General features: G+C 47.0%; 4 protein-coding genes across 4 annotated transcripts; 1 reads left to right on the top strand and 3 right to left on the bottom strand.

Moving 5' to 3' along the window:
* Positions 1-72: 72 nt before the first annotated feature.
* ANOM_004784 (thioesterase family protein) lies at positions 73-462 on the bottom strand (the record flags this gene model as incomplete). Its single annotated transcript, XM_015550041.1, has 1 exon — positions 73-462. A coding segment is annotated over one exon (390 nt), but the record flags the coding sequence as incomplete, so codon positions are not given.
* A 329-nt stretch (positions 463-791) lies between these two features.
* On the bottom strand, positions 792-4,021 carry ANOM_004783 (valyl-tRNA synthetase; the record flags this gene model as incomplete). Its single annotated transcript, XM_015550040.1, has 4 exons — positions 792-1,571; positions 1,624-1,907; positions 1,967-3,477; positions 3,594-4,021. The coding sequence occupies 4 exons, from the start codon at positions 4,019-4,021 to the stop codon at positions 792-794; spliced, it is 3,003 nt and encodes a 1,000-aa protein (XP_015407701.1).
* Positions 4,022-4,920: 899 nt separating this feature from the next.
* Positions 4,921-6,384, top strand: ANOM_004782 (flavin-containing monooxygenase; the record flags this gene model as incomplete). Its single annotated transcript, XM_015550039.1, has 1 exon — positions 4,921-6,384. One exon carries the CDS (start codon positions 4,921-4,923, stop codon positions 6,382-6,384), a length of 1,464 nt encoding a protein of 487 aa, XP_015407700.1.
* Positions 6,385-9,479: 3,095 nt separating this feature from the next.
* Positions 9,480-11,173, bottom strand: ANOM_004781 (Zn(II)2Cys6 transcription factor; the record flags this gene model as incomplete). Its single annotated transcript, XM_015550038.1, has 4 exons — positions 9,480-10,290; positions 10,342-10,466; positions 10,544-10,827; positions 10,882-11,173. The coding sequence occupies 4 exons, from the start codon at positions 11,171-11,173 to the stop codon at positions 9,480-9,482; spliced, it is 1,512 nt and encodes a 503-aa protein (XP_015407699.1).
* Between the last annotated feature and the right edge of the window lie 428 nt (positions 11,174-11,601).

Here is an 11,601-nt window from a genome sequence, read left to right as displayed (position 1 = left end):
TTCAATAGTAGCCCTAACCACCCACTTCCTCCCCACCGGCCCCTTCTCGGACCAAACCCGACACAAAACAACCGCGGGAGTCGCAACAGGCCTGCGATAAGAAACATTCAGCGTAGCCGTAACAGCCGCCTCCTTCAATTCCTTCTCCACCAATTCATGAATCGTATCGTCGAAAATGAGGGCTAGTATCCCGCCGTGACAGTAACCGGGGTGGCCGTCTAGTCCGGCGCCGAGGGAAACGAGGAGGCGCACCTCGCCGCCTGTTTCGGTGGGCGGACTTGCGGTTGGGGGTTTGTAGAAGGAAGCGTGGGCGCGGATGGTCACGTCGGTCCAGAGGGTTTCGGTAAAGAGGCGGTTGGTGGAGGTTGAGCGGGTGGTTTGGGGGTGCCAGGACGGGGAGGATATGATTTGTTGGCACCAGGGGTAGGGAGTGAAATCGATGAGGTGCTCTTGTCGAGACATCTTTCTTTATGGGGTGTTTGGGTTGAAAATTGGACGTAGGGAAGATGACGGAATGAGTGGTGAGGGGAGGATGCATGGTTTCTGTCAAGGGAGTATATATATGTAGACATGTAAATAGAGGTATTACCTCTAGCCAGTCATGGGTTTTGAAAACTATCTGTTGCCGTATTGAGCTAGTTTACTGAGTGTTCATTAGTAGCGAATGTCAGATGGGCAAACCGCCGAGGTAGTTACAGACAATCACATTGCGTGGCACCTAGGTACTAGGCTAGTACACTGCATCCCCGGTTTTACGTACACGATCCATCTCACCTTCCGCTGTTCTCTACCTAATTGCGAATGGTGAGTTTCTCCAACTGTTCAATCGTCGCAGTCACGTTCTGGTACTCGACTTCCAAATCCCTAAGCTTTTTCAGCTCGCTTGCCTTGACTGCTTCCTCGGCCTTCTCTGCCCACCCCTCTGCCTCAATGGCACGCCGTTGTCGTGATAACGTATCGGTAATCCTCCCCAACTGCTTCCGAGCCTTATCCACAGCGTCAGTGATACTAATGCGTCCATTGATTTCCAGAAATACCGCTGTAGATGCTGAGCTCACGTAAACAGCACATCCTACAGGAGGCTGTTCGTTGGGACCAATGACTTGCACAGCAGCAAGACCCTTTCCGGCCAGTGACTTGATGCTCCCAGCTTCACTACTAATAAGCTCATAGGAGTGAGCGTCTGTTGCATGGATGAATACTGTAGGTCCATGTATTAGGATTAACTGGAAACAATAGTCTGGAGGAATAAACTTGCCTTTAGCGTTGTCCTGAATACCATATCCAGCTATCAGTGAGCGGATTCCCTTGACTGATTTTACTACAGTCTCGAATGCACCCTCGGAAGTATCATCTGCGAGGGACGCATTATATTTGGGGTATGATGCAATGACGATGGACGGAGTAGAATCGTCAGGTCTTCTGGGCAGGCGCTGCCACAGCTCCTCACTGATAAATGGCATAAAAGGATGAATCATTCGAAGACCTGCTTCTAAGGCATTGTAAAGTGTATTGAGAGCGGATCGCGCTTCCTTTTCCGAACCATGCTGGATAAGAAATTTGGAGTATTCCTGATTTTCTCTGTTAACCGGTGACCAATGATTTTGTAAAGCAACTACTGACAATGAACACGTCGCACAAATTATCATACCAATACTGATAGACAATCTGTGCCGCGCGGGAGAACTCCTTCTCGCTCAGAGCTCGGTCAATATTTTGTGAAGCGGTATTGAGTTTATGTAGCATCCACCGCTCGCCCAGCGATTCGTCTCCCGTCTTATCCAAAGTTGATGGAGGTGTATACTGGTCTCCGATTTTGCCCAGCACGAATTTGGCTGCCTGATAGATCTTGTTACAGAATCTCCTGTACCCGGCCATAACCTTAACATCGAAAGATATATCGCCGCCTGTCATATAGTGTGAGATTTAGTACTGTTTGAAGCATGGAAGGAGGTGTTATTCTTACCCCCTGTGGTATACTGGATTAGGGAGAATCGCAAGGCATCAGCTCCACACTCGGGAATTCCATTTGGGAAGGCTGCTTTTTGATACTTCATGGCCACACCCAGCTCCCGGGGATCTAGGTTTCCCTGCTGAAGTTTATCGTGCAGTTTCTGGAGGCTAATACCCTCCATGACGTCGACAGGATCAATCACATTACCGAGCGACTTCGACATCTTTCGGCCCTCAGAGTCACGGATGAGGGAATGACAGTAAACCTCTTTAAACGGCACTTTGCCAGTGAGCTTTAAACTTAGCATGATCATCCGTGCTACCCAGAAAAACAGAATATCCCATCCAGTCTCCAACAATGATGTTGGAAAGAGGTTGTCAAGATCATGGGTTTGCCGCGGCCATCCTAGTGTTGAAAATGGCCAGAGACCCGACGAGAACCAAGTATCCAGAACATCTGGATCCCTTCGGAGGGTGAAGCGTTGATTAGGAAATCTTGCCTCTGCTTTCTGGCGAGCTTCCTCCTCCGTTCGGCCGGCAACCCAAAGGTTATCGTTTGTTTCATCTGGTAGTTGACCTTCTATGTCAACGAAATAAGCAGGTATTTGGTGGCCCCACCACAGCTGGCGAGACAAACACCAATCTGTAATGTTTTCTAGCCATCGAAAATAGTTGTCCCTTGCTGCTTCTGGCTGGATTATGATCTCTCCATCCTGAACCACTTTCACGGCGTCATCGGCTAGCTCCCTCATTCTCATCCACCACTGTGGCTTCATTAAGGGTTCAATAACATCCTTCGATTTAGAGCATAGTGGCACTTTCATAGGATTGCTCTCTTTCTTTACAAAGAGCCCTAATTCTTTCAATTCCTCCACCACAGCGTACCGAACATCAAAACGTTTGCGTCCCGCGTATTTTCCGGCGTTGGAATTCATAGTTCCGTCGTCATTAAGAATGTTAATAAATGGAAGATTGTGGCGCTTGCCAATGGCATAATCGTTCGCATCATGCGCAGGGGTAATCTTAACTGCTCCAGTGCCAAATTCCGGATCCACGTAGGAATCTGCGATGATTGGGAGTAGTCGGTCCACGATAGGATGCTGAATCTTCTTGCCAACCAAATTGCTATAACGAGGATCATCAGGATGAACAGCCACTGCTGTATCGCCTAGCAAGGTCTCCGGTCGGGTTGTCGCAATTTCAATTGTTTCCTGACTCCCCTGCACCCGATACTGGAAATAAGTGAGAACTCCAAATTCCACTGGGCGCTCGTAGCCTGGAACTTCCAGCAATGTCCGTCCTTTCAGCTCCTTGCTGTCCACTTCCAGATTCGATATTGCAGTATTAAACTGTACACACCAATTTACCAGGCGACTCGATCGATAGATATAACCTTCTTCGTGTAGACGAACGAAGCATTCGGTCACGGCAGCCGATAAATTGTCATCCATTGTGAAGGCCTCGCGGGTCCAGTCAAACGAGCCTCCTAGCCTTTTGAGAACGGCATTAATCTTGGAATGGTATCTATGAGATTCCGCATTGTCAGCAGCTCCACAAAAGTGATGGTTTCGAGGCATTAGGAAACAACAAATCATCTTGCTTTTAGATCGCATGCACACGAGCGACCGGGGAAAACGTACTCCTCTTTCCATTCCAACGCTCTATTAGTGAACTGCTCCCGTCCAAGATCATGTCTCGTCTTTCGCTCTCTCCTCCACAGCATATTTTCAATCACGCTCTGGGTTGAAATACTAGCATGATCACATCCGGGCAGGTATAATGTAGTATGCCCCTTCATCCGATGCCACCGGATCAAGCAGTCCTGCAATGCTGTTCCCAACGCATGTCCGCAATGCAAAGCACCCGTCACATTAGGAGGAGGGATCGGAATGACATAGGTTCCCTCCGGCTTCGGCTTTTGTTCTTCGCCGATGAATTCAGGCTGGAAAAAGCCTTCCGCCTCCCACCAATCATTCCACGCCGACTCGACAACTTTGGGAATATACGCTGAATGAAACGGTCCGTCGAGGGGCTTGAGGACTAGAATGGCACCAGAATCAGCGGACATCTTTCCGGAATTTGGAATATCTCACTTTTCTTCTTTCCTTTAGGCGTCTCTTCGGTGTACTGCGGCAATGTCTTCTTCAGCTGATGGTCTTCCGCGGTGTCTTTAGGCTTTGCCGATGCAGTGGCAGCAGCAGCACTTTTTTTTTAGCTTCTTTCTCCGCGAATTTCTTCGCTTTTTCGGCTTTCTGGCGCTCCTTGTCCGCTGCGAGAGAGAGGATGGTCAGGTTGTTTAATCAGACAAGACGTTTTCAACTTACCCTCTCGCTTTGCCTTCACCGCTGCCTTGTTATTGGCATTTTGGTCTATACCAGCTCCGGTGGCTGGCGGGTTGGTGGACATCCTGCAAATGGGTCTCCGAGGCACTGAGCAAAGTCTTGTACGGCGGGGGCTTCTTAAGAGACGAACAACCATGGACCCTCCCACGGTAGGAAGCGAACAGGTCAGCGGGCGAAATAAACAAAGAAAGGAATAGAGGGGTTGCTGAGATGGGCAAAGAAGAAATAAAATGATTAGATTAATCCATTCGCCAGGTCTTATTTTATTAGTGACTCACAAGACAAAAAGACCAAGGATGCTTTAAGATACGGTAATACGGATAAATCTGGGTATTGTACTGGTAATATTACTGCCGTATTGTATATATCGTTATCCAATACTGAATGTAACCCTAATCCTAGCTCGAACAGGTCTCCGTATGTATCGGTCTCTGTTCATTTCGAGTTGACCTACCCAGGTCAACTCGAAATGAACAGGCATTAGCAGCTTGTATCAGTTGGGCCATGCCATATACTTGCTTCCATTTGTGGGTGGGCGGGACCTAGCAACCTAGTAGTATATATATTCTCTGATGGGGAGATGTAATTTGCTAACTATTCTATCTGCCTATTCAACTTCACAGCTATGGAATTCAACCACGACATTATCATCATCGGCGCAGGGATCTCCGGGATCAATGTAGCGTACCATGTGCAAACCGAATTGCCAAACTATTCATACATTATTCTCGAGGAGCGGGAGGCAATGGGTGGGACATGGGATCTATTTCAATATCCAGGCATTCGGTCCGACTCAGACCTCATTACCTATGGATTCTCATGGTATCCATGGAATCAGAGCCGCCCCATCGCCGAGGGGAAAGCAATTGCAACATACATCAAAGAGGCTGCTGCACAATTTGGTATTGATCAACATATCCATTTTCAGCATCGAGTTACCCAAGCGGCATGGTCAGATACAAAGCAGAAATGGACATTGATAGTTGAACATGCTGGACTGGAGAAGTTGTACACAGCTACTTTTGTGGCATTTGGCACGGGATACTATGACTACAATCAACCGTTACCTGCGGATATTCCCGGTATGGACCAGTTCACTGGGACATTGATCCACCCTCAGTTCTGGCCTAAAGAGGTCAACTACACGGACCAGAAGATTGTTGTCATTGGCAGTGGTGCCACGGCTGTAACTCTCATTCCCAAACTTGCCGAGACGGCAGAGCGCGTTACCATGCTCCAGCGCAGTCCGACCTATATTCTTAGCGTTCCCAACGCCGAGATCAAAAAGACATGGATAGACTACCTTCTTCCACGGACCATCGCACAGAGCTACCATCGTCTGAGCTGGTTCCTTCCACATCGACTGTTCTTCCTTTTCTGTCAAAGCTTTCCCCAGTTCTCGGGGTGGCTTCTCCGCTGGCGAATGATCAAGGAACTTCCAGACAACATTTCCCATGATCCTCATTTCAGCCCTCGCTATGCTCCATGGGACCAACGCCTCTGTGTTTCACCAGATGGAGACTTCTATCGAGCCTTGTATACGGGAAAGGTGGACATTAAAACAGACAGTATTGAAGCTGTTACCTCATCAGGAATCAAACTAAAATCTGGAGAGTTCCTTGACGCAGATATAATCATCACAGCAACAGGTCTTAAGCTACAACTGGCAGGGGGTGTAAAACTTGAAATCAACAAAGAACCCTGTATCTTGGCAGAGAAATATCTCTGGAGAGGCATCATGTTACAGGATGTACCGAATGCGTTTTTCTTTATTGGTTACACAAATGCATCCTGGACGTTGGGAGTAGATGCGAGTGCAGCATTCAGCACTCGGCTCATAAAACACTTGTCATCAAAAGATGCAACGGCAGCTGTGCCCCGGGTCCCAGACCGACTGAAGCTCCAACCGCGAAGAGTATTGGATTTAAGTTCGACTTACATCACAAAGGCGGATAAGAACATGCCTAAGGCAGCGGATCAGGGGTCCTGGTTGCCCAGAAATAACTACATCTCCGATTTGTGGTTTGCAAAGTATGGCCGGCTTAATGATCTAGAAATCATAACTCAACGCAGAGGTGGAAAGGACTAATGGATCATATGCACATAGTTTCAATCAAATACACGTATAATATAACTAGACGTCGCCATGACCCTCAACCCGACCCTCTACCCTCAGAGGGTTTGCTCGAGGGTCACGCGTTATGACCCTCGCTCACCCGCATTTACAAGATTTTTCTAAACCTTTCCTGAATAGGCTGCATAAAAATGATGCTTCATCATGGAAACTTACTGTTATTTACATATGCTCTGGTATTCATATCTATTAATCGCGTTTATTTTCGATATAAATTCAACGTCAAATGAAATGCCTTTGTCTTTGGCCTAGTTGATTAGAAGCTAGTCTTTGGGTCCATTATTTATTCGGAAAACGTGGTTTTGGCGTAATTCAGAGTTCATATAACCAGGTACGGTGGTAAGATAGAAGAAATATATATTTATTATAAATAGAGATACTAGTCTAATGTAATGGGGGAGTCAACAACTGCTATACCAGTTGTTTTAGTAAAGCCGTCACTGAATTAATTAACCATCGGAGATTAAGAATTTAATGAACACTACGCCTGGGGTTTTGACCAAGAGCTCTACTAGTTACTGATCTGGGGGATTGAGTGCTGCTATACGTTGACCTTAATTTATACTGGCCTCGCGTCATGTGATTATATAGTCTATCCAGACGTCAACGAAACGGGGGAAGGCGAGGGATAGTCTGATTTTGATGTAAGCCAAGTGTGTGCGATGCATCACAGCCATTATAATCTTACTTCTGACTTCATAGAGGCTGAGTGGTCCCTGCAGGTTGAATATCCTGATCTGGACTGGAATTTGCTGAATACTTGGTCGGCTTTTGTGCCGGGTTCTGATTCAGAGGAAAGTTGAATTGTTATATTCCTATTTGAAAGCTTGGGGTTTATATGGACAGTGAACGCCAGATTGATTTCCAATAAATTACGTTCTCGAACATCTATATCATGTGTACAGCACTTCTGTTGTGAAATTTTGACACTGTCCACAATGCACAGGGGAAATGAGCCAGCCTTTGCTCTTATGCAAGTTCCCTGACTAACACCCAGCATTTCATAACAATGCAAGAAATAGCCACCGTAGTGAGCATAGAGAAGATGTTTGCAACGGAAAACTAACAAGCCTATATAAGAATAGACCGCCTCCTCTGCTACTTCTTGGCACTGCCCTTGTCCAGCACACTCCGGAATACCGCCACCGTGTGTTCCCAGGCTCTCTGGGGCGCGGTGGGCAGAAACCGGAACGGATATCTGCATTATGAGTGCTCTTGGGTCGAAGGAGTGGACTCAGCGGCAGTGGGAGGAGCTGGCTGCAAAGGCTGGACTGCAGCTTCAAGCTCTCTACCAGTACACCTGGCCAGTGGTAAATGCGGCCATGGTGTTTGGCCTGCAGTAGCTACCAATACGTAGAATAAATGTGCCTCCATGGACCTCGGTGCACAATGTATCTGTTGTAGAATATGTTAATAGTGTTACAGTACTCTGTAAATATCAAGAAACCGAAATGCTACTCGAATGGTCAGCTCCAAAGTATGGCTCACTATGATAGAGCGCCATTTGATCAGAACCTAATGATATGTCTCATACATTGGACCCGGGTGCTGTTGTCTGCTTGAGTGCTAGTTATCTCTCCTACATAGCAGTGGGTAATTAATGTTCATCTATCCTTCTTATATCCAATCCACGCAATTAAAGCCGATGATTGCTCACAGGAGTCCTAGATATCTGTAATACACCAAGTGTAAGCCGTTCCACTCTTCCCTGGTTCCAGCATTAATTTTCTTTTTTAATTCTTTATTTCACGCCCGAGTTGGGATCCGGCCTTCGCTAGTTACTGCAGTAGAACAGGTAGAAAAAAATAAATAGACGGCTGCCCGGGCCTAACTAACCGACTGATTGCCTAAATGACCGACCATAATCTTTGATTTTTTTATGATCCCCCTACCCCTGAATTTTGAGAAGCATATCCATTTAGGCTGAGTAGCCGGAGGAATTTTACAAAAAGATCAGGCTAAATTTTTCAAGTTCCCCAAGCTTAGACCAACGGAGTCTCTAGTTACAGATATTGAGGATGCACTTTCCTATAAAAGCGAAGTGCCGTGACACCCTACATGTACTATCAAGGTAGAAGATATACCCAAAGCGGCAGATGCAATACAACATCTGGCAACCAAGAACCTATGCTTAGAAGTGCCCCCTTAGCTTAGATAATCTCTAGATGATCAAGCAGGTATTGTGGTCTTGCGCAATAAATCTCGTCGTACATGCCTTAAAGTCCTATCAGAAATTGTCATGATCTATGCTACGCTAGCTGAATACTTAAGCCCGGAATTAGCAAAACCAAAATTGCGCCGCATCCCCCGGATCACAGTCCATCTGACATTCCTTGTCTTGTCTTTGAATTGGGAAGTTCAAAGGACGTTAATCAGTTTACGACTCATAGAAAGGTGGGCCTCTCAGGTTCTAACTTCAGGGGTGTTGCATGCTTTTTTGATGCTAAGCTCTTGCACATCTTCGTGGTCGAGGCAGTGCAAAGCCTAGTTCCACTGGGCGCATCACACATACCGCCGTCATTTGGGTTCAAATGCTTCCTTGGTGGCCTCGCACCCCCTACTTTCTAAAATTCAAACGTTAGCTCTTCTACCCCAGTATCAAATGCGTCAGTGATGTCGTCAGTACCATTCATTCGAGCAAGGCTATCCTATCAAAAGGATACACTATCGAGTCTCCGAATCTGTTACCGTAGCTCAATGCCGTTGATATTGGCACTGCCGGTGCTTCGAGCCAATCAGCAGGTACAATACTGATTGGGTTGCCGCTGGTCCCCAGAACCTCTTGAGCAGAAGATCCTAATGCTGTATAACAGCAGTAGTTGAACACTGTCAATAGTAGGAGGTTGGACTCGTCGTGACGTATTGATTAAAGACCGTAAAAGGGTTGTACGAATAAAGGTGTCCTCGTGCAAGCTAACGCAACTATCCACGTGGCCAGTATGCCTATGCCATGCATGACTCCGAACTTCAACTTTGCACGTTGAGTGGTTGGCACTTTCGAGGGTTCCATAGCTTTCAATGATGTTTTCTGCAGCTCTTTGTTATAGTCATCAAGGCAATGTCACATCCATGTCCCATGACCTTCCGTTTGCACTGACCGGTTCTGGCTTGTTCGGTACCAAGCTAGTAGGCGAGATACACAAAAGCTCTCCTCCAGCGCTACCTGGTGAAGTGCAGGTGCCGGGATGACTCATGGTACTGAAAATAGAGTCCCAGTGAGGTCGAAAAATATCTTCGCCCTGCAGTGTCTCCATCCACAGGATACACTTGATGTGGACGAGAACATCATCCCAATTACTCAGCTGTAGAGAAACAACCATGGTCTGCGCTTTCTCCACAAACCACTGATAATCGGGTGTACCGGTTGAGGCTACCATGCCGATTGCAAGAAGCCAAGCATCAAGCGAACCATACACACGAGGAGTCGATTCGAGTTGCATGAGGTGGTCTATGAATCGGATGACAATGCTATTCATCATGGCGGCATGTGAGTAATACGTTGGCCCATGAATGATAAACATGTAGAGGATGATTGCGTAGCGAATGCATTCGGTGATCGATGACGACTGAGGGCTTTCCGTGCCCGGTGCTGTAAGTAGAAGTCGGTGTATGACAAAGCAAGTGAGGTCATGAAGTCTTGTGGTTGGAAAATTGATCCGCTGCGCCTGCTGGAAGGCACTACGAAGACGGATGAAGACATTCCTGACTGCATAATCAACATTCATACCGATGAGCTCCGACGAATCATCATAATGGGTGGTGGGGTCCAACTGCCATTCTGGAATCGGCGGTATGCCGTCTCCAATTCCGACATCATCTTGGGTCTCGAATTGAGGGTGGCCCATTACGATCATCGATACCCTATGATGCATGTAAATAATACACACTCAAGGTGAACAAGGAGGTACTTACCAGCTAATCATCCTCGCGGTAAGCGGGCTAGTTTGCCTCACTGAACTGATACCCCCTCGCATGTTGACTAGTCTTATTGCTCCGTCAACATGCATTTGACTGACGTTGATATTGCCTTTACCAAACTGAAAGTGGTGTGTTATCAGTAATCAATTGAGAAGATGAGACTTAAGAGATAAGATAGTCCGGGACGGTATCTCACTTCAATAGCTGCCAAGGTGATTACAGAGTTCATGGTTCCATCTTGTACCGCCAGCGATGTATCTTCAACTTTGCGCCTGAGCAATGAGACAGAATCGGCCATGAGAAGTTCCGATGCTTGAAAGCCCTTCTGGGCCAACAACTCCTCATCGAGACATGCTGTCTGCAGCGAGACATGAAATAGTGCCGGGTCGCCCAGAGCAAGCGGCCACCAAGAGATAAGAAATGGATTTGTCGTTGGATTAAGGTCGAGCGGATAATATTGAAAGGCGATCTTGTGGATAACTGAATTTGGTAAGCCCAGCTGTCATCTACAACGTTGAATGAAGCTGTACGTACAGCTGTAGATGAGACGTTCTACGCGTTCCCGGGGAAGTCTCGTCTGCGGGTATGAATCGAAAGGATCGAGAGATCCAAGTCTGTAGGCGTTTAAAGCGCCGGATCCATCGAGGGGTCTTGGTGATCCGCCATCTCCCCGCCCGGGAGCTGCCGGCAACGCCGTCAAAGGCTCATTCGCATAGTTGCACTGGACATTGCGCTTGATACAGCGAGAACAGCGTGGTGTGCGGAGGTCGCAACTATGTTTGGATTTGGCACATGCAGTACAGGATCGGCGAAGAGTTTGGCGCATTTTGGGGAAGGGAAGTTGAGTGGAAGTGTAGGTGGAGACAGCCGGAAGACTCAGGTACCAAAAGGTACGTGCTGTCGAGCCGCGCGCCAAGAGAACAAAATGCCCATAAATAACTCTTACATCCCCACTTTTACCCGAGATACAATCTGTATATCGAGTTCTCAAGCCTCAATTTCTAATACATTAAAGGCGATATCTCTTTCTCTCAAAAGCCATCCGTAGCTTACTTGGTAGATGATATAATCAGCTACTTTAATATATTAGTTTTAGGAAATTCTTTGGAGTCGTCCGTAGTATATATGTTATGGCTTAGCTTGTAGTTGATCCCGTTATGACGGGATCTACATATATATCTCTGTTTAAGCATGCACGGCATAGAGACTTATTACTCCAAGTACGATGAGACTCGTACTCTATAACAAACATCT

The sequence above is a fragment of the Aspergillus nomiae genome, assembly GCF_001204775.2.
Source record: "Aspergillus nomiae NRRL 13137 chromosome Unknown contig00103, whole genome shotgun sequence".
NCBI lineage: Eukaryota > Fungi > Ascomycota > Eurotiomycetes > Eurotiales > Aspergillaceae > Aspergillus > Aspergillus nomiae.
This window is presented reverse-complemented; position numbering and strand designations above follow the sequence as displayed.